The 26,573-nt window shown below is 43.0% G+C and overlaps 1 protein-coding gene across 2 annotated transcripts in view; it reads right to left on the reverse strand.

The window, feature by feature from the left end:
* The window catches only part of HHAT (hedgehog acyltransferase), a 306,476-nt gene that overhangs the window by 273,749 nt on the left and 6,154 nt on the right, over positions 1 to 26,573 (reverse strand). Inside the window, exons 1-3 of one of the 2 annotated variants that reach the window (XM_043568905.1) lie at positions 21,408 to 21,568; positions 16,945 to 17,078; positions 3,274 to 3,341 (exon numbers count right to left, since the gene is read on the reverse strand). In XM_043568905.1, coding sequence (XP_043424840.1) covers positions 3,274 to 3,341; positions 16,945 to 17,035 — 159 coding nt within the window. In that variant the 5' untranslated portion in view covers positions 17,036 to 17,078; positions 21,408 to 21,568. Of the gene's footprint in view, positions 1 to 3,273; positions 3,342 to 16,944; positions 17,079 to 21,407; positions 21,569 to 26,573 lie in introns of those variants that run through there. The other variant, XM_043568904.1, reaches the window with a different exon arrangement.

Raw genomic sequence — 26,573 nt, forward strand, 5'->3', positions numbered from 1 at the left:
AGAGCGCAGATATTGCAAAGAATGCAAATGTCTCAGCATATGGGTCGTGAGCAGTCATCGACGGCTGCACCCACACAAGCTCTCCCACCACAACTGACTTTACACCAGGCCCAAAGGCATTCCTGATTGGGCTATAATCCTCAAAACTGTTAATCAGCAAAAACTGGAGGACCATGGTCCAGCCCAGACCCCCTTCACTATCCAAGGAGGCTCCATCTTGAGTCAGCATCTCCCCAATGCCTCTTTCCCTTCTCTAGTCATGGCGATCCCCTCTGGAACAACATCTCCCTACTGAGGACCGTCCCAAATCCTACCATTCTGTGGAGCTCAGCAGTGCGGGAACTTCCTCCTCCCCAAAGCAGTTTCTGAACACCTGGGCCGCAGTGGTCTCCCCCTACCCTGACTATAAACACGGGCGCACTTAGCATTTACCTACATGTCTATCCAGATGCAGTTAGTTCTGATGCATTTAACTCCAGTGTCACAACCTGGCACAGTTAAATTCAACAAAACACTCACCTCTTCTATTCTAGGCACTGAAGAGGCAAGAATGATTAAATCCCAGCCCTGACCTTGTGGGACTCACAGTCTAGAGAAGGATGGATAATATAAGATACAACTGTCCAAATACATTCATCATTATAGGGCACAAGACACAATCCAAAGCATTCTATCACATCACCGCATCTATTTGCTTCATATCATTTAGCTCAATCTGTGGCTGTTACAATTGTCCATTTACCTACCGTCCATCTGTCCCCACCAAGAGACAACGGGACAGGAGCCTTGTCTGTCTGGTTCACTACTGTGTCCCCAACACTCAGTTCAGACATGGGCACAGAACCACACTCATTAAAAGTAGTACGTGTGGAAGGAGATAAAGAGAGAGGCAGTGAAGTGTCAGGAATGATGAGCACGAAAGCCCCAACTTAGAGGTCCAGGCAACGCTTCTGTGACAGGGAGACAACTGAGCTTGGATATGAAGAGGGAGTAAGGACCAGACCGGGAAAGGGAGAGACACAATCCAGAAGAGGAAACCGGATGACCAAAAGAAAGGGCAAATCAGAAATGACAAAGGCAGTGCAGGGAGAGCTCCTAACTATTGCGGCAGACCGGTTACTCTGGTAAATGCCTGGAGACATTTTTGACGGTCATGACTTGGGTCAGTGGTTGCTGGTACAGTCCAGGGAGGCTGCGAAACACCCTGCAATGTACAGAACAGCTCCCCCACAACAAAGAATTATGTGGTCTAAAATGTCAGTAGCACTGAGTTTAGCAACCCTAACATTTAAGGGATGGGTTGGTCAGAGAACATTAAAGCTTTTGTCTAAAGTTCACAATTCCTACACTCACCAAATAGCTTCTTTTGATTAGAATTTGGAGCAGGGTAGCATTTGCTTACCACCTCCTGTAACCTCAACAAAAGGAAATGTTCAGCAAGAAGTGTCCAGAATCTATCTGGCCTATTAGCTGAGATAAGACTTTCAGCAGATATCCGTGCACTCCCTAATGCTACATTTGGCCTCTGGGTCTGTTTTATGATCTTCACCAAGAACATAGTGTCAATTTCCCTCATCCGTTGACTATCCACCAGAACTCTGTCTTCCCTCTAAATTCTAAGACTCCAAACTACCCAACCCATTTGCAAGGGATGAGACATAGAAAGATGAGGACAACAAGAAGTGCTCAATAGCACCAGATAAATGGATGGGCGGTCAGATAAACAGAGGGATGGACAGATTTTTCAGAGTGGAAAAAGACGGAGTCCTTGGAGCTCCAAGGGCATGCATCTGTGCCTTGTGCACTTTTCCAGGAAGGCAGGGTTGTGCTGCAAGTTGACACCCACGCCTCCCCCAGCCCTGTTATGGGTGGTGGGGGCGGGGGAGTGGTCTGTCATGGAGAATCCTTAGCAAAGGTCATCTCCCCCAGACTCCGTGGCCTTGGCAGGGAGTCAAGCAGCTGGACTTGAAGGAGTGGCAACAGGAGCTGGGAAGTCAGCAAAGACAAAGCCCCTTTGTCTGGAAGTGGCACACACAGCAGGACTGAGCCTGCCCCTTGACAATGAAATCTGCGGTAGCTCCAGAACATGCTGGGGCCTGACTCTCAGTTCAGCTGCGCACACTGCCTCCCAATCACTTCTCTTCTCAAGAGCTGAAAGTCTCTTAGTCTACAATGGGTTTGTTTATTTTTGCCCCTGGCAAACAATTCGGTATTGTCTGAAACTCCTGAATTGTAACTCTAAGAGGGAAGGGACAAAAAATAAAAAAAGAGAGATCACCATTTTTTTGTTGTTGTAAAAGATCCAATAGGGGAATATTTCTGAAGAGTGGATCTTAAAGCTCACAAGGGCTACCTCCTGCTACATCTCAAATTCCACCATGGCAGAAGTTTCCCAGATTTCTTCATCTCTGAAGTGAGCATGACACCATCCACTTTACAGTCTTACTAATATCCTAAAAGGGCTTTTTTTTTTCTTTGAGAGACAGAGAGAGAAACAGAACATGAGTGAGCATGTGCAGAGGGAAATAGAGAATCTTAAGCTGGCTCCACGTGGAGCCCAACATGGGGTTCTATCTCACAACTGTCAGATCTTGACCTGAGCTAAAATCAAGAGCCCGACCCTTAGGGGACTGAGCCACTCAGGGGTCCCTAAAAAGGCTTATTTAAATCAGAAACATTTACAAATGGATGCAGTGAATGAAAACTCAATTTACATCCAACTTTTCATGGGAACTTCTGGTGAGTAGAACAAAAAGCCAGGAATGGCGCCCCACGCGAGGCAGGACATTCTTCCCAGTCCCAGAAAAACATAGGCCTTCCATCTAGTAGAGTGGCTCCATACAAAGCCAGAACTGGAAAGAAGGGACAGATTACCCTAGAAAATCATAATGGAAATTGAATAAATTGCTACAATTCTAAGCAAGACCTGCAACTCTCACAGTAGAAAACTATCAGCACAGGCAGTGCCCAGTTTGGAAACGAATTGTCTTCCAAAAGTTCAATTTGTAAGTCGGGTGTTCAGAACTTGGAATGCATCCTTTTATATCCCAAGCCAGCCCACAAACACTGAGGGAACTTCAAATACATCTGGCACACCACCCACGGCAAAAAAATAAAAATAAAAAAGCAATGTCTTTATATCATTTAAAAAATCTATCAAAGCTCTCAGAAAGACAAAGACACAGCTCATCACTGGCCAAATACAAAAGTGATGCAAAATACTGAACCGAGGTTTGAAAAATTGAGAAGCTTTATCATTTACCCACTAAGTACCTTCTTAAATCCTCCAAATAAAGTGCCGGCCTCCAGGTCAAACTGTCGGTCCAGTTCCTCTTCATGTTCTGACAAGAAAAAGTGTTTCATTAGTCACAGATCTAAATCAAACTGGGTTGGTTTAATAGGAGACGCATGAAGAGAAAGTGTGCTATCCTGGAAAAGCTGCCGGTGGTCTCAGCTACAGGCATGGAAACGGGTCACACACCTTGACCTGCCGTGCCAGCCTTCTGTGACCTAAGTTCCTGGAACTACGTACGTAGTGGGGCTGACAGAAATGTCCCCTTCAACTTGTAATAAAGGTCACAAATGGAGAGTGATCAAGAGAGAAAGCTTCCAGCACCAGGAACCAAGGGAGGAATTAGCAAAAATGCCTCACTTGTATAGCTGGTGAAAAATTATCTTAAACAGATCACACCACAAAATGATGATCACAGCTCCATGATATGGACATAATGCTAACAAGATTATAAAATGGAATCATATAATGGTAGTAAGTATAAGCATACAGTTGGTTTAAAACAAAAAGTATATTGGGGCGCCTGGTTGGCGCAGTCGGTTAAGCGTCCGACTTCAGCCAGGTCACGATCTCGCGGTCCGTGAGTTCGAGCCCCGCGTCGGGCTCTGGGCTGATGGCTCGGAGCCTGGAGCCTATTTCCGATTCTGTGTCTCCCTCTCTCTCTGCCCCTCCCCCATTCATGCTCTGTCTCTCTCTGTCCCAAAAATAAATAAAAACATTGAAAAAAATTCTTAAAAAAAAAAAAATAAAACAAAAAGTATAACAAAATATTCATTCAAATACTTCTTAACGGTGTACAATAACCAGGCCCACATTTAATATATATCAGGAATGAAGCAAAACAAGACTGGCATGGCCTTTGCCCTCCTGGGGCTCATGGTATCCCAGGGAAGAGAGACGAACCAATAATTATAAATTACAACAGTGCTGATGAATACCATGTAAGGAAGTGAGGAATGTTAAGGTGTCTGTATGACGTCCAGTAGGTAGCCCGATGGGTATGAATGGAGCTCACGAGTACCCTAAGTTGGAGATGAAGACTGAGGAGTCCTCAGCATAAGGGTGATGAAGCCACCAGAATGGCTGAGATTGCCCCCAAAAGGCACAGAGTGCATAGACCAGGGAAAACCAATGCTCATCAGACCAACACCCTACAAAAGCCACAGAAGAACCAAAAAGGAACTACCCAGAAAGATTACAGGAAAACCAAGTGAGTGTGCAGTCATTAAAAAACAATCACGAAATGATGCTGGTTTCACAGTAGGATCCAGAGGCAGATTCACACACACTAGAGGCAAACAGCAGCCCGAGCCTCCAACCACAGGCAATACTGCCTCTAGGAACAACAGAAAAAGGAGGGGTGGTAAGCACTGGCCCAGGGTGCCCCAGGGCACAACTCGAGGACACATTCACACTGTATCCCGAGTGGTCCAAGAAGTGCTGGGGAGATGTGGGATTGCAGCAGGGCTCTGGTCCTTTCTGTTACTGCTGTACACACATCACGTTGTGTGTGTGTGTGTGTGTGTGTGTGTGTGAGCGAGAGAGAGAGAACTGTGCACAGACTCACGTCCCAGGGAAGAGCCCACAAACAAACAGAACATTATGCAATCCAACAAAGAAATAAAAGTAACAGGAACCTCCTAAAATTCATTAACATAAAAAGGGTGGAAAACCTCTAGGCCTCTGGCCTCTTCTGTTCTTGCTTCACTAACATACAAAGAGCAACCTCCAGAAACATCAGAATTGTGCAGAATTGAAACAAAGCAGAAACCTGCTTTTTTTTTTTTTTCTTCTTTTTTAAGAGTACAACGCAGAAGCAGTGAAATTTTACAGGCTAAAGCATCAGACTTCTTGAAACTGGAACAGAGCTCCCTCTAGTGGGAAAAAGGAATCCTACACAGATAGAAGAATTCCTACAGACCAACTGAAATACTATAGGAGACACCGTCATACAAAATATAAAAAGATGAAATTAATTTTAGCATATTTTATTTATCTCAACATGGAGTCAGTATTAAACAATTACGGATGAGTCATTTTACATTCCTTGTTCTTACTAATTCTTCAAAGTCCAATATACATGTTATCCTTACAGCACATCTCAATTGGAAACGGTCACATTTTGAGTGCTTGTATGGCTAATGGCTACAGTATTGGACAGCACAGCTCTCCACCAAAAATCCTCTCTCAGGTTTAGAGAATTTCTACAATTCACCCTCGTCTGATTTCTACACACACACACAGACACACACACACACACACACACACACACACACAAATACATTCGCAACCCCTTTGGAAATCACTGCCTCCAAACCGTCTTAAGTTAGTTGACAATGTGCTGCTATGTAACTTGGTTGAGAGAAGAGAATGGCCGCTAAAAACGTGTAGCGGGAAATCCTTCCTGAAGAGCTTCAGCCCTCAGAACCTCTCCAACGAGACCCTCCAGGTAGGGATCCCATATTCCTATACTAGAGGCAAGAGATTTCATCATACCTCACACACACTCAAGCAAAAGGACCCTGCAAATGGAGAGAAGCCTTCCCTGCCTGAGCATTTCTCTCCACACCACACAGGCCTGACTGTCGGGCAGAGCCAACTCTTTCTTCGAGGTGCCCTGGTTCTATTTCCCAAAATTCCGCGCTCCACAAAACTGCCTGAGAGCATAGAAATGAAGCAATTTCTGCTGATGAGCCCTCATTACTAAATCAGCTGTTGATTCTCCCCACTCCAACCACCACCCAACAAAAGGATACATCAAAGCCCCATTCTACCTACTGAGTGAGAGGATTTGCATTTTAATCGATGCCAATGAGCTGTGGTGGTAAACCGTTTACTTAAAAGCACTAACTAACCTACCCTTTTCACCCTCAACGTTATGATAGGAAACCATTTCTGGGGTAGGGTGGGGGTAATTAGAGGGCAATAATCAGGAAGAGGGGGAAACACACACACACACACACACACACACACACACACACCCTCGTCTGACACCAGCCACTGCCAGGGACCAGCACACCCAATCATGGCTTAACATGTCCTGCTGTTTCTATGCATTTGAAAAATTCCAATCAGCTCCTACTGATTCTTTATTTCTCTAGGAAGCCGCTGGGTACAGCAGACTGTGGCAGTAAGTAAATGAGTGGAGAAAGGGAGCAGAAAAGATGGGCTTCTCAAGATAAGAGAATTTAATGGTAAGCACCTCTCAAACATTCACATGAAATATAGAGAAGGATGACAAAGTGCTGGTTTTTCCAGGACAACTCCTGAGAAATGGGAGGCCCTCTCCTCCCTTCTCCCAATTCCCACTAAGGGAATGAAAACTTGATTTGGAAATAGCCCAAGCAAAAGCAAATCAAATATGTAGATAGGATGCAAAGCAATATATAACATAAACAGCCTTCAAATCTAATAGGGCTGCTCATCTGCTACTCACCTGAAAGAAGCCAGGCCACCAGGGGCGCGATTTGCATGGAAATCCTTAGGGCTCCGAGAAAGGAGGAAGCAGCCCGGGACTGAGATGGAACACTCCAGCAAAGAGGAAGCCATAAGCTCCTGCATTTCTCTTGTGTTGACACAACAGGGAGCCCCGGCTGGACGAGTGAGGAGCTGTGGAGTCCAACACTGAGGGTTGCCTTCAAATGCCCTCCAGCCCAGGCCCTGTCTCAAGTCACCGTAAGAAGTTTACTGCAGGTGTTCAGAAAGTAGCCTCTCTGGAAGCCGACACTCCCCTCCTTTGAGGGCCAGGGTCCACAATGGAGGAGAAGGCCAGACAAGCCTGAGAGGATAGGCCAGGAAGCTTAGATTCCGAGTAGGAAAGCCGGAACTCAAATGTTTCCTATGACCTTGGCCACAGGTGACAGGGGAAAGAGGGTCAACTCTAACATGAAGCATTGCCAAACAGATCACTAGGAGCCTGAGCTGTGACACCACACTACTGATGCTAGCCACAAAGATAGGCTGTCCACTTCTTGGCTCCCACAGGGGCTATGCATTTGGGTCCTTTCACAAAAGACGTGTTGACTAAAGGGTCCCCAGTGGCCCCTTCCACGGTTATAAGGGCAAGGCCACCTGTTGGAAAACAGGACCAGTGGTAGCCCCCCCATTTCCCCTCCCAGAACTGGGCCCTCCAGAGTTGCCGGTTCGTCTTGCAACCAAATTCCTCTAGTCACAAAAGGAGGGAGGATAACTTTTCTCCTGATGACAAAGCCCATCCCTCATGAGAAGTTAGTGTGTGGTACGAACGTGACAAAGAATCTCTAAACGTGCTGCTATATCCTTTCCTCATAAACAAAGACTAGGGGTAAGTGATAAGCACAGGTGAGTTTAGGAATAAACAACAGGTAGAAGGTGAAAATGCTCAACTACAGTTGTATCCCACTTTAAGAACAACTAGTATATAAACAAAGAAATTGGACGTGGCAACTCAAATCATTTGTTGCATGTTTGCTTAAGTATCAGGGCTTCCTGGTGCCACAGAGAAACATTAACCTCAGCTCACTGAAGATTTTTAAAAACAAAAATAAAATGTCTGTGAAATGGAAATGCCAATTTGTGGAAAACACCATTCTGTTTAATATCCAACTAATCCTAATATCCAACTTTTCAGGCAGAGAGCACAGCATAACAGCTAAGCCTGGGCTCTGTAAAGCCAAAAGGATCTAGGGTAGCCTACTGTTCATTACAGAATAATCGTCACAGGAAAAAAGTGGTAGAATTTATAAATAAACCCAAGAGATTGTGTTTTGAGAAAGCAAACAAATACGCTGAATAGACAAAACCTTTGTAAATTCCCTAAAGCAGGAAAAAAAAAATGAGACATGTAGGTTTCAAACATTGTATGACATGGGGCACCTGGGTGGCTCAGTTGGTTAAGTGTCCAACTTTGGCTCAGGTCATGATCTCATGGTTCGGGAGTTCAAGCCCCACATCGGGCTCTGTGCTGACAGCTCGGAGCCTGGACCCTGCTTCTGATTCCTTCTCTCTCTCTCTCTGCCCCTCCCCTGCTTGCACTCTCTCTCTCTCTCTCAAAAATAAACATTATTATTATTTTTTTAACGTTTATTTATTTTTGAGACAGAGAGAGATAGAGCATGAACGGGGGAGGGTCAGAGAGAGAGGGAGACACAGAATCCGAAACAGGCTCCAGGCTCTGAGCGGTCAGCACAGAGCCCGATGCGGGGCTCGAACCCACGAACTGTGAGATCGTGACCTGAGCTGAAGTCGGACACTTAGCCGACTGAGCCACCCAGGCGCCCCTCAAAAATAAACATTAAAAAAAAATTTAAGGGGCGTCTGGGTGGCTCACTCGGTTAAGCATCCACCTTCGGCTCAGGTCATGATCTCGCAGTTTGTGGTTTCCAGCCCCACATCGGGCTCTGTGCTGACAGCTTGGAGCCTGGAGCCTGCTTCGGATTCTGTGTCTCCCCCTCTCTCTGCCCCTCCCCTGCTCATGCTCTGTCTCCCTCTGCCTCTCAATAATAAGTAAATGTTAAAAAAAAATTTTCTTTTTAATAAAAATTTTTTTTTAAACTTAAAAACAAAAACATTATATGACCTACAACTGGATGTTAATACATTTGAAAATTTCAATGAAATGGAAAAATATAGGGCGCCTTGCTGGCTCAGTAGGCCAAGAACATGACTCTTGATCTCAGGCATGTGAGTTTGAGCCCCATGTTGGGTATAGAGATTACTTAAAAATAAAATCAGAGAGAAAAGAAGAGTATAAATTACTCGAACTGACTTCAGAAAACCTAAATATAACCTGAAATAACTGAAAGGTACTGAAGTTTTCAGTGAATCTATTTCCAGAGACCCCATGCCCAGACAAACTTACAAGTGAAGAATATCAAACTTTGATGCTGACATTTCACACACTATTTAAACAGTTCCATAACATGACAGAAAATGAAAAGTTTCTCCATTCCTATTATAAAGTTAACAGAATGCTAATACTGAAATCTGATTAAGTGGAAAATAAAACTACAGGCCAACGAATCTCACTTAGAAATTAACAAAAAGAAAAAAACGTGGAAACAAGGCATGTATTTGAAAATACCACGGTCAAAGTAGGTTTGATGTAGGAATCCATATAAACTAGACTGCAAAATTTATTACTTTAAAATATCATGTCAACAGCTTGAAAAGGGAAAACTATGCAATCATCTGTATAGTTGCTTTAAAAATGAATTCAACATTTATTGCTAATTTTAATAATTTAGTAAAGGGGGCTAACTAGATTCATTAGCATGATTTAAAAAAAAAGCAAAACTTACTCAATTTTTCAGTAATGGTAAAAACTATAGAGGGATTTCCATTAAAGTTAGAATTAAAAACTGGGTCACCTGGGTGGCTCAGTCAGTTAAGCGTCTGACTTCAGCCCAGGTCATGATCTCACAGTTCACGAGTTCGAGCCCCGCATCAGGCTCTGTGCTGACAGCTTGGAGCCTGGAGCCTGCTTCGGATTCTGTGTCTCCCTCTCGTTCTCTCTCTCTCTGCCCCTCCACAGCTCATGCTCATACTTTGTCTCTGTCAAAAATAAATAAACTTAGGGGCACCTGGGTGGCTCAGTCGGTTAATCGGCCAACTATGGCTCAGGTCATGATTTCGCGGTCCGTGAGTTCGAGCCCCGTGTCGGGCTCTGTGCTGACAGCTCAGAGCCTGGAGTCTATTTCAGATTCTGTGTCTCCCTCTCTCTGACCCTCCCCCGTTCATGCTCTGTCTCTGTCTCAAAAATAAATAAACGTTAAAAATAAATAAATAAACTTAATTTTTTTTAAGTTAGAATTAAAAATAGCATTCTTTCTCAACTACTACATTGTTCTAAAAGGCCCAGCTAAACAGTAACAGAAGAAACAAAACCATTAGTATCAGCTGTGGATGATATTGTCTAAACACAAAAATCAGGAAAAATCAAAGATAAGTTAATGGAACATTAAGAGAATTCAATAAACTGTTGGAATATAACATACACAAATCAAAATAAATACCTTTAGACCAGAAATAATTAGCTACAAGTTACAGGAAATACAATAGGAAAATTTCCCAATCATAAAAGGAAAAAAAAAGAAAGAAAGACTCTGAATAGAAATTTTTGCAGGGCCTATTATGAAGAAGGCCAGGAAACTTTATTGAGGGAAACAATAGACCTTGAATGCACAAAGAAAAAATACCATATCCCTGGGTGAAAAAGTACAATATTATAAGAATGTTAATTATTTACAAATTAATTTCTAGGCTTACTGTAATTCTAATGAAAATCCTGTTGAGATTTTTTTTAGAACAGTTTCAAATATGTATACAAGAAGAATAAACCAGTAAGAATAGCTAAGTGTGGAAATGAAGAAGGATGAATAGTAACTTTATCAGATACTCAAATATTTTATAAAGCATTTTTAATTAAAACCGTGCAGTTAATGATGTGTGAACTGATTGAGAATCAATGAAACAGAGAAGACATGCCCACCCTTCAAACAATCTGGGGTATATGTAAGAACTTAGCAATGATTGGGCCGCCTGGGTGGCTCAGTCGGTTAAGTGCCTGATTCCTGATTTAGGCCCAGGTCATGATCTCACGGTTTGTGAGGTCAAGACCCACACTGGGCTCTGTGCTGATAGCACGGAGCCTGCTTGGGATTCCGTGTCTCCCTCTCTCTGCCCCACCCTAGCTTGCTCACAGCCAGCACGTGCTTGCTCTCTCAAAAATAAACATTTAAAGAAAAAAATATTAAACAATGATCAAGACTGCATCATAATTCAATATAGAAAGAGTTAATTGTGTTTGGTTATATCTATTTGGGAAAATTTTAATTTTTTCACTTCATATGATATACCAGATACATAGGAGATGGGTTAAAGAAGAAAGCTCAAGTTGCTGAAATACGAGAAGAGAGATGTTCTCCAAAAGAAATATTACTGGCACAACCTTCTTGGAGAAGGGGAAATCTGTCTAAAACCTTAAAAATATTCATGCAGTTTGACTCAATGACTCCTCTGGAAATCCTTCTTCCAGAAATGCTTCTGAGAAAAGCTATCAGGTACAATACAACAATACAAAGAGATTCCTTATAAAATAACCATTCAACTCATACAGTTAGAACATAATGGAAGAGAGCAAACCCAAAGAAACAATAAGGAAGGAAATAAAAGCAGAAATCAATGAACTGGGGCACCTGGGAGGCTCAGTCAGTTAAGCATCCAACTTCAGCTCAGGTCATGATCTCACAGTTCGTGGGTTCGAGCTCCACGTCGGGCTCTGTGCTGACAGTTCAGAGCCTGGAGCCTGCTTTGGATTCTGTGTCTCCCTCTCTCTCGGCCCCTCCCCTGCTCCCTCGCTCTCTCTCAAAAATAAACATTTAAAAAAATTAAAAACTAAAAAAGAAATCAATGAACCAAGGAAAAAAAAAAAGGAAACAACCGAGAAAATCTAACAAAACCACAAACTGAAAAGATTCATAAGCTCTCTGGCACAGTTGATCAAAGCAAAAAACTAGAAGGAAGGGAGGGAAGGAGGGATGAAAAGACAAACAAGGGAGGAAGTTAGGGAGACAGTGAAGGAGAAGATGTAAAACAAAATACACAATAAGAGAGAAAAGCAAACCACAGAAACAATATATTTTTAAATACGAGTATTACGAACAATACACTAACCAAACTGAAAACCCACATAAACGTATAGATCCTCAGAAAGCTACAAAATGTCAAAATAGGTACAAGAAGAAATAAATTTGAACGTAAACCAATAAATAAATTGAAACAGGAGTCTAAGACTTCCCTTCCCAGATGTTTTCCCAGGTGACCTCACAGCATTCAGGTTTTCACAGATAATTCAACTGTTTTCATGTCAAGAATTACACCAGACTGACATGAAAACAACAATATACGGCCCTCTTTTAGGTGTAAGCATTAACAGAGCTACCACATGGCATAATCTCCTCTTTCTTCAGGTTAAGTGTATGCAGAGAGACATAAAAGCGTTCTACATCTACTGAACCACAAGGGCATAAACTTAACGCAGTAGGTCTGGATTAGCCACAACGCTGTCGAGCGCCAGGGGAGAGGTCACCAAGCATAGCAGATCACCACCACCCCACCCCACGTATTTCCAGATGACTTGGAGATGCTCTACGCCTGGGAGAGTCGGGAGGAAGAAGGGGTGCTCTGTTCAGTCCCTGCTGTGAATTTACCAAAAGATTCCATTTGACTAGGGCCATTAAAATCAGTCTGCTGTCCCTAATGGCCTGGCAACCGTGCTTCCACAGACAAGAGCACAGTGAACAGGATGCCTGCTCCATGCCCAGAGAAAGCAGCCGTGCAGATGCCCACTGGTGGCATTTCACTTAACGGGTAAGTTTTGAGCCTGTAATATGTTTTAGGCACTTTATTTGCTCCAGATACAAATGTCCCAAAAAAGGTTACAGAAGACAGTTTTCCCAGTGACCTACTTCTACCGTGTGGGTAAACAGCACTTTTCCCCAAATTAGACAGTACGACAAACAGTAAGTCAAACAGCATGACCACCTCTGGGTCAGCTGAGGTGTAGAAAAGCTTTGTGCTATCCACAGAAGGATTCCCTCCACCCCGATCCCAGCAGCTCCCATGACACAGAAAGGGAAAATTTTATTCCAGTGGGATACAACTTTAAAATTTAATAGAATAGATAGAAGAGCTTCCTCTTTTAAAGCAAGGTGCTTTAGGAATTAAATTATCAATAAACAGGAGAGGCAGAATAGGATAAAATATTGGGGCTAGAGTTGGACACATTGGAGTTTAAACGCAGTTCCACTGGAACTTACTAGACATGTTACCTTGGATAAATTATATTTTTCAGCCTCTGCATCCTCATCTAGGTAAAGAAGTACAACAAACATTGTGGTAAAGAGACTCCAAAGATGACCGCCATACATTCCATGCACAGGCGTGCTGCTCCAGCCATATGGAGGTATAGTCTTTCCTCCCCCTGAATCTGGACTGGCGCTGTGGTTTGCTTTGACCAATAAATGCGGCAGAGGTGAGCTGTACAACTTCCCAGGCTGAGCTTCAAGAGATCTGTGGCTTCTGCTTTTGTGCACTTGCAGTATTCCCTCTTGAACCCAGCTGCACTGTTAGGAGAAATGTAAGCCATGTGGAGAGCCATGCAGACAGAACCTCTGCATGCTAGCTGACAGCCCCCCACTGAGGTCTTGGCCAGCCATGTGAGTGAGCCACCAGATGCCTGCAGCCCCAGCTAACACAGAGCAGACCTGCCCTGCTGAGTCCAGGAGAGGTTTGCTAAAAACAAAGTCTCACAGACCACAAAAATGAATTAGTGTAATCCATAACATCAATAAGACAAAAAAGAAAAACCACATGATCGTATCAATATATGCACAAAAAGCATTTGACAAAATCCAACACTCATTTATGATTAAAAACTCTCAGCAAACTAGAGATAGAAGGGAACTTCCTCAACTGGATAAAGAACATCTACAAAAAACATACAGTAAACATCATACTTAACGGTCAGAAAGCTTTCTCACTAAGATCAGAAAAAAGGCAAAAGTGTCCTCTCTCACCATTCCTTTTTAATATCATAATGGGAGTCCTAGCTAGTGCACTAAGAAAATGAAATAAGGTATACAACATGGAAAGGAAGAAATAAAACTGTCTTTGTATGCAGATAATATAAATATCTATGTAGAAAATCCAAAGAATCTACAAAAAAAAACTCCTGGAACTAATAAGCAATTATAGCAAGGTTGCAGGATACAAAATAAATACGCAAAAGTCAGTTGCTTTCCTACGTATGAGAAACAAACAAGTGAAATTTAAAACTGAGAACAATACCATTTACACTAGCACACCAAAAAAGTGAAATATCTAGGTATAAATCTAACAAAATACATACAAGTTATATGTTAGGAGAACTAGAAAACTCTGATGAAAGAAATAAAAAAACGAAAAAGACAAATTGAGAGATATTCCACGTTCATGGATATTGTTAAGAGGTCAGTCTTACTCAACTTCATCTATAGAGTCCATGCAATCCAAACCAAAATCCCAGGAAGCTCTCTTGTGGATAATGACAACATGATTCTAAAGTTTGTATGGAGAGGCAAAAGATCCAGAATAGCCAACACAATATTGAAGGACAAGAACAAAGTGAGAGGACTAATATCACCCAAATTCAAGACTTATTATTTTTTTTAAAGAATACTTAGTCTAATTTTTTCTCAGTATTTATTTATTTATGAGAGAGAGAGAGAGACAGAGCACAAGTGGGGGAGGCACAGAGAGAGAGGGAGACACAGAATTTGAAGCAGGCTCCAGGCTCTGAGCTGTCAGCACAGAGCCCGACACAGGGCTCGAACTCACAGACTGTGAGATCATGACCTGAGCCAAAGTCAGACTGAGCCAGCAGGTGCCCCCCAAATTCAAGACTTATTATAAAGCCTTATGACTCAAGAGACCGTGGTGTTGATGAAAGAACAGACAAATAGGTGAATGGAACATAATAGAAAGCCCAGAAAAAGACCCACATAGATACAGTCAACTGACCTTTGACAAGGAGCAAAGGTAATACAACAGAGAAGAGATATTCTTTCAACAAATGCTGGAACTAAATGTCCACATGCAAACAACTGAATCTAGATGCAGACTTTACACTCTTCACAAAAAATAATAGCAAATGGATATTATAGATCTGAATATAAACACTACTGAATCCTTAGAAGATAAGGTAGGAGAAAATCTAGATAACCTTGGCTATGGGAATTACTTTTTAGATACCAAAGACACAATGCATGAAAGAAACAATTGGTAAACTGGACTTAACCAAAATGTAAAGTATCTGCTCTGTAAAAGACACCATCAAGAGAGTAAGATGACAAGCCACAGACCGGAAGAAAATATTTGCAAAAGACATGTTATCCAAAATACACAAAGAGCTATTAAAACTCAAAAAGAAAATAAACAACCCAATTAAAAAATGGGCAAAGACCTGAATACCTCACCAAATAAGACTATATATATATATATATATATGTTTGTATGTGTATATGTACATACATATATACAGTCTTATGGCAATAAGCATATGAAAAGATTCTCCACATTACATCAGGGAAATGCAAATTAAAACAATGAGATACCACTTACACACTTACTAGAATGGCCAAAATCTGGAATACGGACATCAATTTATGGAAAAGACTGCCTCATAAGGTGAAGCCTCATGATGAAGATGGCAGAGGGACATGGTAGAAGGAGCCAGCTCTCTGACACTATCTAGACACAATACGAGGCTTGTAACGATGATGTTGGAGGCTGTGTTTCCGCTGCCAAACGTGTCTTCAAAGTAATAAATATACCATACCATAGGGCTGTTCTAAAGATTAAATGAGACAAGATACAATACGTGAAGTATCTAATACAGTGCCTGACATAGAGTAGGTTAGCTCCTCCTACGTGGGCCCTGGGAGCTCAAAGGCTCCAGTAGGGGAATGCAAATACTTGGCCAGACTTGAGAAAACCATAGTCCTCATCTACTTTAGATGATCCGTCTCTGCCACCAAGTTCCTGACTCTGAGTGGGACATATGTAGCATGGGAGAAAAGTCAATCCTGGTGATGTACATCCAAATCAGCCCGAGTAATATAGAAGGAGGTAGGTGTTCAGGGCAGAGCACTCTCAACTTTGCAATTTTAAGTGGACTTTTCAGCATACTCTCCTGTCTTCAAGATAAAGTCCAAACTCCTCAGATCAATATGCAATGTCCTTCACAGGCTCTCCCTGCTTTTTGATCTAGGCTCAACTCTAGCCACTGTCCCCTCACTCTCTACACTCCAGTCCTCCCAAGGGGTTTGTAGTTGCCAGACCATGCTATGCTTCCTCATACCCCAAAGGCTTGTCCATTTGCTTGCAAACCCATCTCTGTCCACAGATCCTCTGATGCCTTCTCTACCTTCCTGGCTCCTGTTCTGCCTTATGACAAAGCCCAGTAATTATCATCAACTAGGAAACCGTCCCTGACCACGCAAGAGGCCATCTTGGTCCCTCCACATTTCTGTCTCCCATTCTTCCACAGTATGGGAAGTTTTAGTGGCACATGGCCACCAAGCTAAAGACAATGTTTCCCAGTTTCTCAGCTGTGGCCATAAAACCTGGTGCTGGTCAACTAGGGGTAAGCAGAAGTGACAAGGGTAACTTGCCCAACAGGAGGGTTTCCATACCCCTTCCTATGGGCTGAAATGCAGATTTAGTGATGATTCTTCTTCAACAAGCATATGAAAATCACTAAACACAGCAGAACGAAAGGATGAAAGGAGTCTGGGCCTCCAATACCTTGAGCTGCCTCCACATATCTCAGAAGCAATGAGGGTGGAAGAGAAACATAAGAGGTTACTGCAGATCACCTCCACAGCCTTCAGTAGCCATTGAATCAAACCTTCCTATTACAGAAGACCAGCCACCGGATCCCCTCAAAGTTCCAGGATGAGGGTGAAAAATTGCATTGATTCAGGTCATGGACTCAAAGTGTCCCAGACAAGGGAAAGCAAAGCAGGGTCCAAGTTATCCCAAGCCCATTAGACAATTTTTCTGACTCTTCTACCTCTGAGTACTTCCTTCCTCCTTCCTTTCTTAAGAGAAGTTCAGGAAAGCTGGGGTCTTACCTCTTGAGACTTTGTAAACTTCATAGAAAGAATATAAGTGGAAGCCTAGTGAAGCAAATAGGTAAAAAGACAGTTCCCATCGGGGCAGCATTGCTCCTCGTGACAAAGGGTCTTGGCAGACACACTGAGAGTTTCTAGGAAGAGAAACAGAAATAAAAACATTAAGCCACAGACATGACACTAAGGAACAGAATCTTATCAGTTCACTTGCTCTCCTAAGGATGCATCACTATTTAAGATGATACAGATAGAACCCCAGTCACACTTCCTTCTGCCAGTGACTGCATCTTGCATCCAACATGCACACATACACGCACACGCCCTGCCTGCCCCGGGTTGGGCAGGTCTTCCCTATGAGCTCCCACAGCACCCCATCTGCCTCTGCACCCCAGACAGTTGTGTGTTCAATGCCTGACATGCCTGCCTCCCCCTATGGGGTAAGTGCTTGGAGAGCAGGGACCATGATTCGCCGAGTCCCCAGTAACCAACATGGGCTGTGGAATGTAGCAACAGGGGAATAGTCCTCCATGAATAATAAATGGCTTCAAATCCTGAATAGAAGAAAAGTACAGATCTCTAAAACTCTTCTAAGCCAACAGCTTTAACCTCCTCATTCTCCCCTTCAGATGTCATCTGAAGTTGTTTATATGAATGGATGAATGAAAATTACTGTCTTCCATCTTGTATAAACTTAAGGGAGGTGAATAATGTGACTCCCATCAGCTATGGCAGACACTGCTAGCAGCCCACCCCACAATATTTAGTCTCCCTTCCTATACAGTAATGGAACTTTTAATTGAACGCATGGACGCTAAGCTCAACTATATAGTGTAGCCATGTGTGGGCATTTGAATAGTCCTGGGTGGCTCAGTTGGTTAAGCATCCAACTTTAGCTCAGGTCATGATTTCATGGTCCGTGAGTTCGAGCCCCACATCGGGCTCTGTGCTGACAGCTCAGAGCCTGGAGCCTGTTTCGGATTCTGTGTCTCCCTCTCTCTCTGTCCTTTCCCTGCTCATACTTGGTCTCTCTCTCTTCTGCTCAAAAATTCGTGTATAGTCCTGTGTAGAAGGCAGTGATCATCCCCTTCCTGCTGGGAAAAGCTGGAACAGCCACATGGGGACAAGAGGTGAAAGCCATGTGGAAAAATAAGATCGAGAAGCCTCAGTCCCTGACTCCGTGTACCACCTCACCCCCAAAACTTCCCTGGACCATTCATACCTATACTATTAAATGAAAGAGAAATGCACTTCCAGGTTGTTTAAGCCTCTGCTATTCTCGATCTCTCTCTTGTGGCAGCCATGTCTATATTCTAAGTATTATTACAGCAGGTGATAGGAAGTCCTAAAATTCTTCAAATGAAATCATCAGCTCCCAAGCAACAAAAAGCCAGTTAAATGGCTCACATTGTTTTCCTGAAGCCTCTCAAATATGTCTCACTATGGATGCCAAACTAAAATAGGAGCAAAATTTTAAGCCCCAAGAAAATACTTCCTCATATGGGACAGTAATGCCAAAATCAAAATTCATACATTATCCCATTTTATTTTCACAATACCCTAGTGAAGAAGGTGGAGCAAGAGAGACAGGCAATTCACAGATGACAAATGTGAAACAGGATAAGGCCCCACAGTCAGAAATAACTGAGCCAGGTCGTCAGACCACTGGGCCCCCCATGCCTCCCCTCAGCCACGGCTAGCCCCATTAATGCCCGTTCACAAAGTTACTTGTCCCTACAGCCTGGCTCAAAATCCGCCATGCCCAAACTCCTTTCTCCAGGCTGACACAGCAGAAAAAGATACACACTTCGGCTTTCATAAAATAGAAGGCCAGAAGTCAGTGGTCCTCCAACCAGAGTGCCCCTTGGTAATGACCTACACGTTGCTCAGGCAGTTTGGTCTCCTGCAACTGAAGGCATCCAGAAGTAGGCACTCGTGCTTTCAAGCCCAAACACTCAGCAACAACAACACCTCCTCAGGTCCCCCTGCTATTTTTCAGAACCACTTCTGGCTTTAAACAATTCTACTCACACTTCATTTTTAAATACCTGGCATCTCCTAGAAAACTTTAGAATTTCTTTCTGGAACTTTGTGGGAATATGGTAATCTCCACTTTAGTGGGAAGTTAACTTTAACCTCTGGGTTTTAGGAGTCTCCTTTCAAAGGATGTTAGTATTATATTGGATGGTCTCCTCACCTCATTAAGAATATGTGATTAGTTGGGGCGCCTGGGTGGCTCAGTCAGTTAAGTGTCCGTCCGACTTCAGCTCAGGTCATGATCATGCGATTTGTGGGTTCGAGCCCTGCATCGGACTCTGTGCTAAAAACTCAGAGCCGGGAGCCTGCTTAGGACTCTGTGTCTCCCTCTCCCTCTGCTCCTCCCCCATTTGTGCTGTGCCTCTCTGCCTTTCAAAAATAAACAAACATTAAAAATTTTTTTTTACAAATATGTGACTAGCAAGGGCTGAACTCCTAAAAATGCTACTGAAATGTGAACATAAATAATCTTAGAGATTAAATGAAAATTCTAGAAGCCCTGCTGTTTAGCAGCTTTTCAGGGACACTGTCTTCTAGGACAATTCCTTTGCATTAACAAGTTAACTTTTGGGGAACTAGAAACACTTCCGTTTTTGGTGCTCTTCGCTGTACTGTGTATATCTTGCAGACCCACACAAAGATACACAGTCATGAGCAACAAAGCAGCAGGGCTGTATCTTCACATCTAAAATTTGGGGACTGGACCAAATAGCCTCCATCTGCCAGCATGCTGGGAAATTCTGCACCAAGCAGACCTAGGGGGGAGTCCCGGCTCTGCCATTTGTTGGCTGAGGAACTTGAGTGGGTCACAACCTCTTAGATTATGTTTCCTCATGGGGCTGTTGAATGAATTCAATGTAAAATGCTTCTCCAAGGCCTGGCACAGAATTAGTACCCAATACATATTAGCTATGATCCGTCCAACGGGACCAGTTAGTGAATTTAATTCCTCAGAAGCCTACCTCGCCAGAGCCTGGTTTTTCTTCCTGAGCTGATGAAATATCACTGACCCTCCGTGGGGCGTGGCCATGCCCTCTGCTGCTGAACGGCATCCCCAGAGTTCTTGCTAAGGTCTCACACCTTGTCCACACCCCAGCCCAACCCCAGGCCACCAGACAGCAAACACACGGTCCTTGGAGGCCACCTGGACAGCTTTCTGCCCAACACATCTTCCTCACCACTACTTTGCTAATCCCCAAAGGAATTACATGCATACTCCCTCCTGTCTTATTTCATCCCTCACAGTTCCAGGAACGCCACCTCAAAACTCTACCACACAGGCACTCAAGTGTCCTTAACAGTCCTCTCCTCCCAACACCACTCTTTTTAACTCTTGCCCACCCATCTCAAGAAAATTCCTGGGGCACCTGGGTGGCCCAGTCAGTTGTTAAGTGTCTGACTCTTGATTTCAGCTCAGGTCATGATCTCACATTTCGTGAGATCGAGCCCCGCATCAGGCTCTGCACTGGCAGCGTGGAGCCTGCCTGGGATTCTCTCTCCCCCTCTCTCTCTCTGCCCCTCCCCAGGTCTCGCTCTCTCTCTCTTTCTCTCCCCCCTCTCTCAAAATAAACAAACATTGAAAAAAAAAATTCTTCTCCCCGGTGTGTTCTTCCATATTCATTTCAGCTGTGCCCTCAGAAATGAAATCAGAGTAGATACATTTTAAAGCATTTAATGACCCAACAGCATCAAAGAAAAGGCAAGTTGGACATTGGAGAATATAACTAGAACTTTTTTAAAATGCGCAAACCCATAAAGGTGCCCAAAAACACTCTCAGAAAATTCTCAAGTTTCTATTTCTCATTGTCTAAATAAGCATGTTCTTTAGGGATGGGCTATCACAATGAAATCAAAGAGGTCCTTCCTCAAACGTGTAGGTAACACTTTGCTGTCCTTGACGCATGGATCCAGTCCTGCAGCAGCATTAGCAGCTAAGTGGGCATCTGTGAGACCGCCTAGAAACTAATCACCATTTGTAAATTACTTCTGCAGGAAAAGCCAATCTATAGCAGTACAGCCTGTGTTTAGTAAATGTCTACCTGATCAATCTACATACACGAGGCTGTACCATTCATACATGAGAGCTAAGGAGGGATGCAAAGATGTATGACAGGAAAGGGAAGTGTCTGAGAAACTCCCACCTTAACGGGAATATTGGTCAGGACTATGAAGAAGCAAAAATGTAGCTAGTGGAGGTGAAGGGAAAGCAAGAGCCATGTGGCAGAGGGCCTTAAACATACAGGATTACAAATTTGGATTTGATTTGCTGAAGAAACCTCAGGCTTGAAACCAATCGAACTATTTGAGTGAAGCTTCAGGAAGAAGTCCTTTGACACTGTGGTAGTGTAGAGGTAGAGAGGGCAGCGATTGGGGAGGAAGTACAGAGCAAGTGCTAGAACCAAGCAACACAAAGGAAAATTAAGTCGTACCTGGCTTGAAATTAGTCCAGGAGGCAGGAGGATTAAAGAAGAGGAAAACTATGAACACAGAACAGCAACTCCAAGCTGGAAGACCAGAGCATCTCAGAGCTAAGTATTATTGATGATAGGAAGATATCGGAGGTAAACAAAGACAAAGAGGTAAAAAGGACATTTAACATTAGGTGTTGGAAGGAAATCGCAGCAGGTTTCTCTGGGATCAAAGGGAAAGAAGTTAGACTGGAGTAACAAGGAACTTTACCTACATATTGGGGTGCAAGAGCCCCTGAGGCTGGGCATTCGATGGGGACTGTAGAACTCAAGAGACCCACAAAATAAAATCTTCGCTGTAAAAAGGCAAGAATTCCTCAGCTAACAGTTTTTTCTATACCGAAGTAACTCACATTTGCATTTACTTTGTAATTTAACACTCCACCTGCTTTCAAAGATACCATCTACTCTAATCCTCACCAGGAGGGCTAACTGTTAGCTCTTTTTCAGGAATCAGAATCCTGCTTGGGGGGCGGGGGGGGGGGTAGGGAGGAGGCAGCGATCTGCCCAAGCACACAGAACAGCCAGTGAGGAACAAAAAACTTCCCAGCTCCACTTTTACAGGCAGAAATCCTATTCCTTAATCTTGGCAGAGAAGCATAGCTCACTATGCCAAACCCCAAACTGTGCATAAACATAACTTGTGTAAGATGCTTTGCCCCAGCAATTTCCAATACCACTTCAAATGTGGGATCTTTATTTTTGATGCATGCAACAAATGGATTCGACAACCACTTCCATTTCAAACGTTTCCTGCTCCTCAGTCTTGATACCTAGCACTGAATGAGCTATAACCACATATCCACATGCACCAGAGGACTTTAACACAGCACTCTTAGCACTGAGCTAACAATCCTTAGATGCCAGAGTCACCACGATCACTTCTACCAACTAACTGTTGCTCCATGTCCTAAAACTGAAATCTTCCTCTAATGGCTTTTCTTATAGTTCGGTAACAGCTGTACTATAATAAGTGCCAGTTACAGGTTATCTATGCTAAGAAAGAACTTTACAAGGATTAGCCAATCGTCACAACAACTTTTTGAGGTTGCTACTTCTGGTACCCTCATTTAACACAAGCAAACTAAACCAAAGCCCAGAAAGGTCAAGAAACTTGCCCCAGATCACACAGCTAATAAGCAGCAGAGCTTAGCTTCATACCCACCAAGTCCAACCCCAGAGCCTTCCCTCAGCCACCTCCCTATTCTTACAGAGTGCACCAGATTCATTTTTTTTTTCAAGGTCTATGATGAAACCAATCTGTCAGGAAAGCTAGAAGGTAATACAAGCTACACACAAGCAAAAGAAAATTTTAAAGTTATATGTAATTAGATACTCCCTTTAGGAAGAAAAGAAAATTTGTAAATCAACTAGATGTAATCAAAATACACCCGAACCATCTAGCTCGTACATTCCTTAAAAGATTGACTGAAGAAGACAAACTAAACCAAACCAATTTACTCAGATATAAGAAGGGGGAGTCAGCAGTTACACAGAGATAAGGGCCGAGTAAAATTGAAATCATTCTAAATTTAGGAACGAATTTAGCACTCTAGAAGTCACAAAGTAGTAAAAGCAAAAAGAGCATGTGCACACTGAAATGACGATGGCTTTGAAGAAAATGAAATAGTAGGGCAATATTCTAACACAGTGGGACTAACTGTTATGAGACTTGCTCTTTTCTAGGATCCCATTTGATGAAACAGAAACTTATTTTGCAGAACATAAATTACAGGGCTCTCACCAGGAAACCAAATCCAGACACACCGTGTCTTCTCACATCAGTTTTCCCCAAACCCTACATAAGAGTCTTCCAAAGAGTCTTAACCTTTTACTCGTGCAACACTAACGAAAAAAAAACACTTCTCCAAACCCAAAAAAAACCTTCGTTAACACAGGGGGATGATTAGGTGTGTTGGAGGAGGTCTGCTGGACTGGGTAGAATGTCTAATCACAGAGTATTTTTAAATACACACACTAGTTCCAAGTATGCACCAAAACCTCACGTATCGGTTTTGTATCACTGCACAATAAACACCACGTAGCGGCTTAAAACGACAAAGATCCATTTTCGTCATGATTCTTTGGGACGGCGATCCAAGCCATTCTGCTGATCTTACCAGGCATCACTCACGTGACTAAGTCACCACACAGCTCAACAGGGACTGAAGGGGCCAAGATGACCTCACCTGTGTCTAGCATCAGGTGCCCGCTGTCAGCTACGGGCAGTGCCTCTCCACGTGGGCACTCAGTAGGCCTGACCCTTCACAGCATGGTGGCTTCAGGGGTTCAAAAGATCAAAGGCAAGTGGGGCAAGGTCTCTTAAGGTGCAAGCTCCAGAATTCACAAAGCCTTTTCTTGGTCAAAAGACCAGTCCAGGGGCGCCTGGGTGGCGCAGTCGGTTAAGCGTCCGACTTCAGCCAGGTCACGATCTCGCAGTCCGTGAGTTCGAGCCCCGCGTCAGGCTCTGGGCTGATGGCTTGGAGCCTGGAGCCTGTTTCCGATTCTGTGTCCCCCTCTCTCTCTGCCCCTCCCCCGTTCATGCTCTCTCTCTCTCTGTCCCAAAAATAAATAAAAGTTGAAAAAAAAATTTTTTAAAAGACCAGTCCAGACCCAAGCAGGAAGAGAAGAGCGATTCCATCTAATTTTGAGAGCACAGCAATGACAACTTCAGAGGGGACAGGGACACAGCCTACCATTCCAGTATGTCAGAGTTACTAATACATCAATTCCAGAAAGTTAATGGGAAAACTACAGTTCACAAGGGAGCTTTAGTACATGCCACAAAAGTTGTTATTTGTATATAAAATGAAAAAAAATATATGTTCCCCAGATCAGAATTTCAAAATCAGTAGGGCCCCTACAGCCATCTGGTCTCATCTCTAGCCAGTTTGGGAATTCCTTTTACTATAACCTACCTATTTCCCATAACATCACGAGGCAGGGAAACGTTTTCTAAGAGGTCCTGATTATTATCCTGCTGTTTCCTCAAACTGTCAAAAACCATCCCCTCTATTTTTAAAAAACCTTCTGCCACTTAGTCTGATTGTACCTTCTGGAACCAAAGGCATGGAGGCAGGGTCACAAGAGGATTTAGAGATGGCTCTGGAGTCAGAATGCCAAAGTCCAAATCCCAGCTTTGTTACTTTCCAGCTGTATGCCCTAGAACAAGTTGCTAACCTCTCTGTGCCTCAATTTCCTGCTCTATAAACAGGGATAACAGCACCCCTCAAGGGATGCTGTGAGGATTAAATGAATTTACAAAGAGATAAACAGTGCCTTGGGCATAGTAAGTTCTAAAATGCTATTCTTTTTGTTTTTAATGTTATTGTTCTTATACTAAAAAGGCTTAATTCTTCTCTCCAATAATACTCCTTTGAATATTTAAAGACAATTAATGACACACACTCCATCCCAAACCGTCTTCCAGGGCACACGTCCATGATTCCTTCAATCATTTCTTCAGTGACTTGGTTCCTAGACCCTTTACTATTCAGTCAATTGTCTCTTTATAGTATGGGTACCTAGACCTGAACTTAAAACTCCAGACGTGGCACAGAGTAGGGCAAGACCATCACTTCTATTCTTCCAGAAACCACACTTCAAATAATGAAGTCTTAGATGCATTTCTTCATTCAACACGTATCAGTGAGCTCCTGAGATTCAGGGAGTGTGCTATTTATGAAGACAAAATATAAAATCCCATCTGTGAGATTCCCCCAAATAGGGCTCTCCCAGAAATGCCCATGTGCTAATCCCTGGAACCTGTAAATATACTTCCTTACAGATCAAAGGTATTTTGCAGCCATCATTAAGTTAAAGATGAGGACATTATCCCTGATTATCCACAAAGACCCAATGCAGTCACAAGTGTCCTTCTGGGAGGGTCAGAGTAAGGGACCACAAGCAAAGCAAAGCAAAGTCTCCCCTTGAGCCTCCAGAAGGAACAGCAGCCCTGCCCAGCCATTTTGGACTTCTGACCTTCAGAATTGCAAGGTAATAACCTTGGGTTGTTTTAAGCCACTAAATTTGTAGTAGTTTGTTACAGAAACAATAGGAAACATAACACACCTGCCACTTGGGAGAAAAGGATCTAACTGAAAGGATTTACATTTTAAAAAATCAGAATTTTTTTTTTAAGTGGGCTTCCTGCCCAGTGTGGAGCCCAGTGTGGGGCTTGAACTCACAACCCTGAGATAAAGACCTGGGCTGAGATCAAGTGTCTGATGGACACCTAACCAAATGAGCCACCCAGGCACCTCAAAAATCAGAATATTTTTAATCTGCTATAAACTTAAATTGTCAGAAAATTAAATCTAAAACAAAATTTTGCATTCAGTTCTCAACTTGACATTTTTTAGTTTCCACCTCACACGGATATCAGTCTTAATATCAAACAGAGCTCTAAGTCTTTTATATGAACTGCCATTAAGCCATACCTCTGCTGTTAAAAGACTGCCAAAAAGGAGTCACTTTTATAAATCCCTAGTTCACAAAAGCTACTGATGTGATATTATACTGTCTCCACTGAAAATTCTCAACCTGTTTTGAGCCTTTTTAATCAACAAGAGTCATGCCAACTATGTCTTACACTCCCCAGATTAGGGGCATCTGAATGAATCAAAAATTTTTATAATACACTATTTTAAGTAAACTTTGTATTAAAATGTACTTAAATTAAAATTAAGACTTTCAAAAAGCAGACTCACTCCAGTAATTGCCTTCAGATTAAAAGCAAAATGCCTCAAAAGTCCTGTGTGTCCTTTCCTGTAACTCCACTAAAGGTCACCATGAGCCTGACTCCTATCGTCCTAGTTTATTCAGTTGTGCCTGGCTTTGAACTTCATATAAATAGAATTACATAGCATTTACTCTGTTGTGTCTATTTCCTTTTTGTTCAGCTCTTCTTTATATATTTTTTTAAGTTTATTTATTTTTGATAGAGAGAGACAGACAGTGAGCATGCAGAAACTGGAAGAAGTAGACAGAGGGGTCAGGGAGGGAGAGAGAGAATCCCAAGTAGGTTCCATACTGGCAGCGTAGAGCCCCACGTGGGGCTTGACCTCACGAACCGTAAGATCATGACCTGAGCTAAAATCAAGAGTCAGTTGCCTAACCACCTGAGAC

Source organism: Prionailurus bengalensis, chromosome E4 (genome assembly GCF_016509475.1).
Source record: "Prionailurus bengalensis isolate Pbe53 chromosome E4, Fcat_Pben_1.1_paternal_pri, whole genome shotgun sequence".
In the NCBI taxonomy this organism is placed as follows: Eukaryota; Metazoa; Chordata; class Mammalia; order Carnivora; family Felidae; genus Prionailurus; species Prionailurus bengalensis.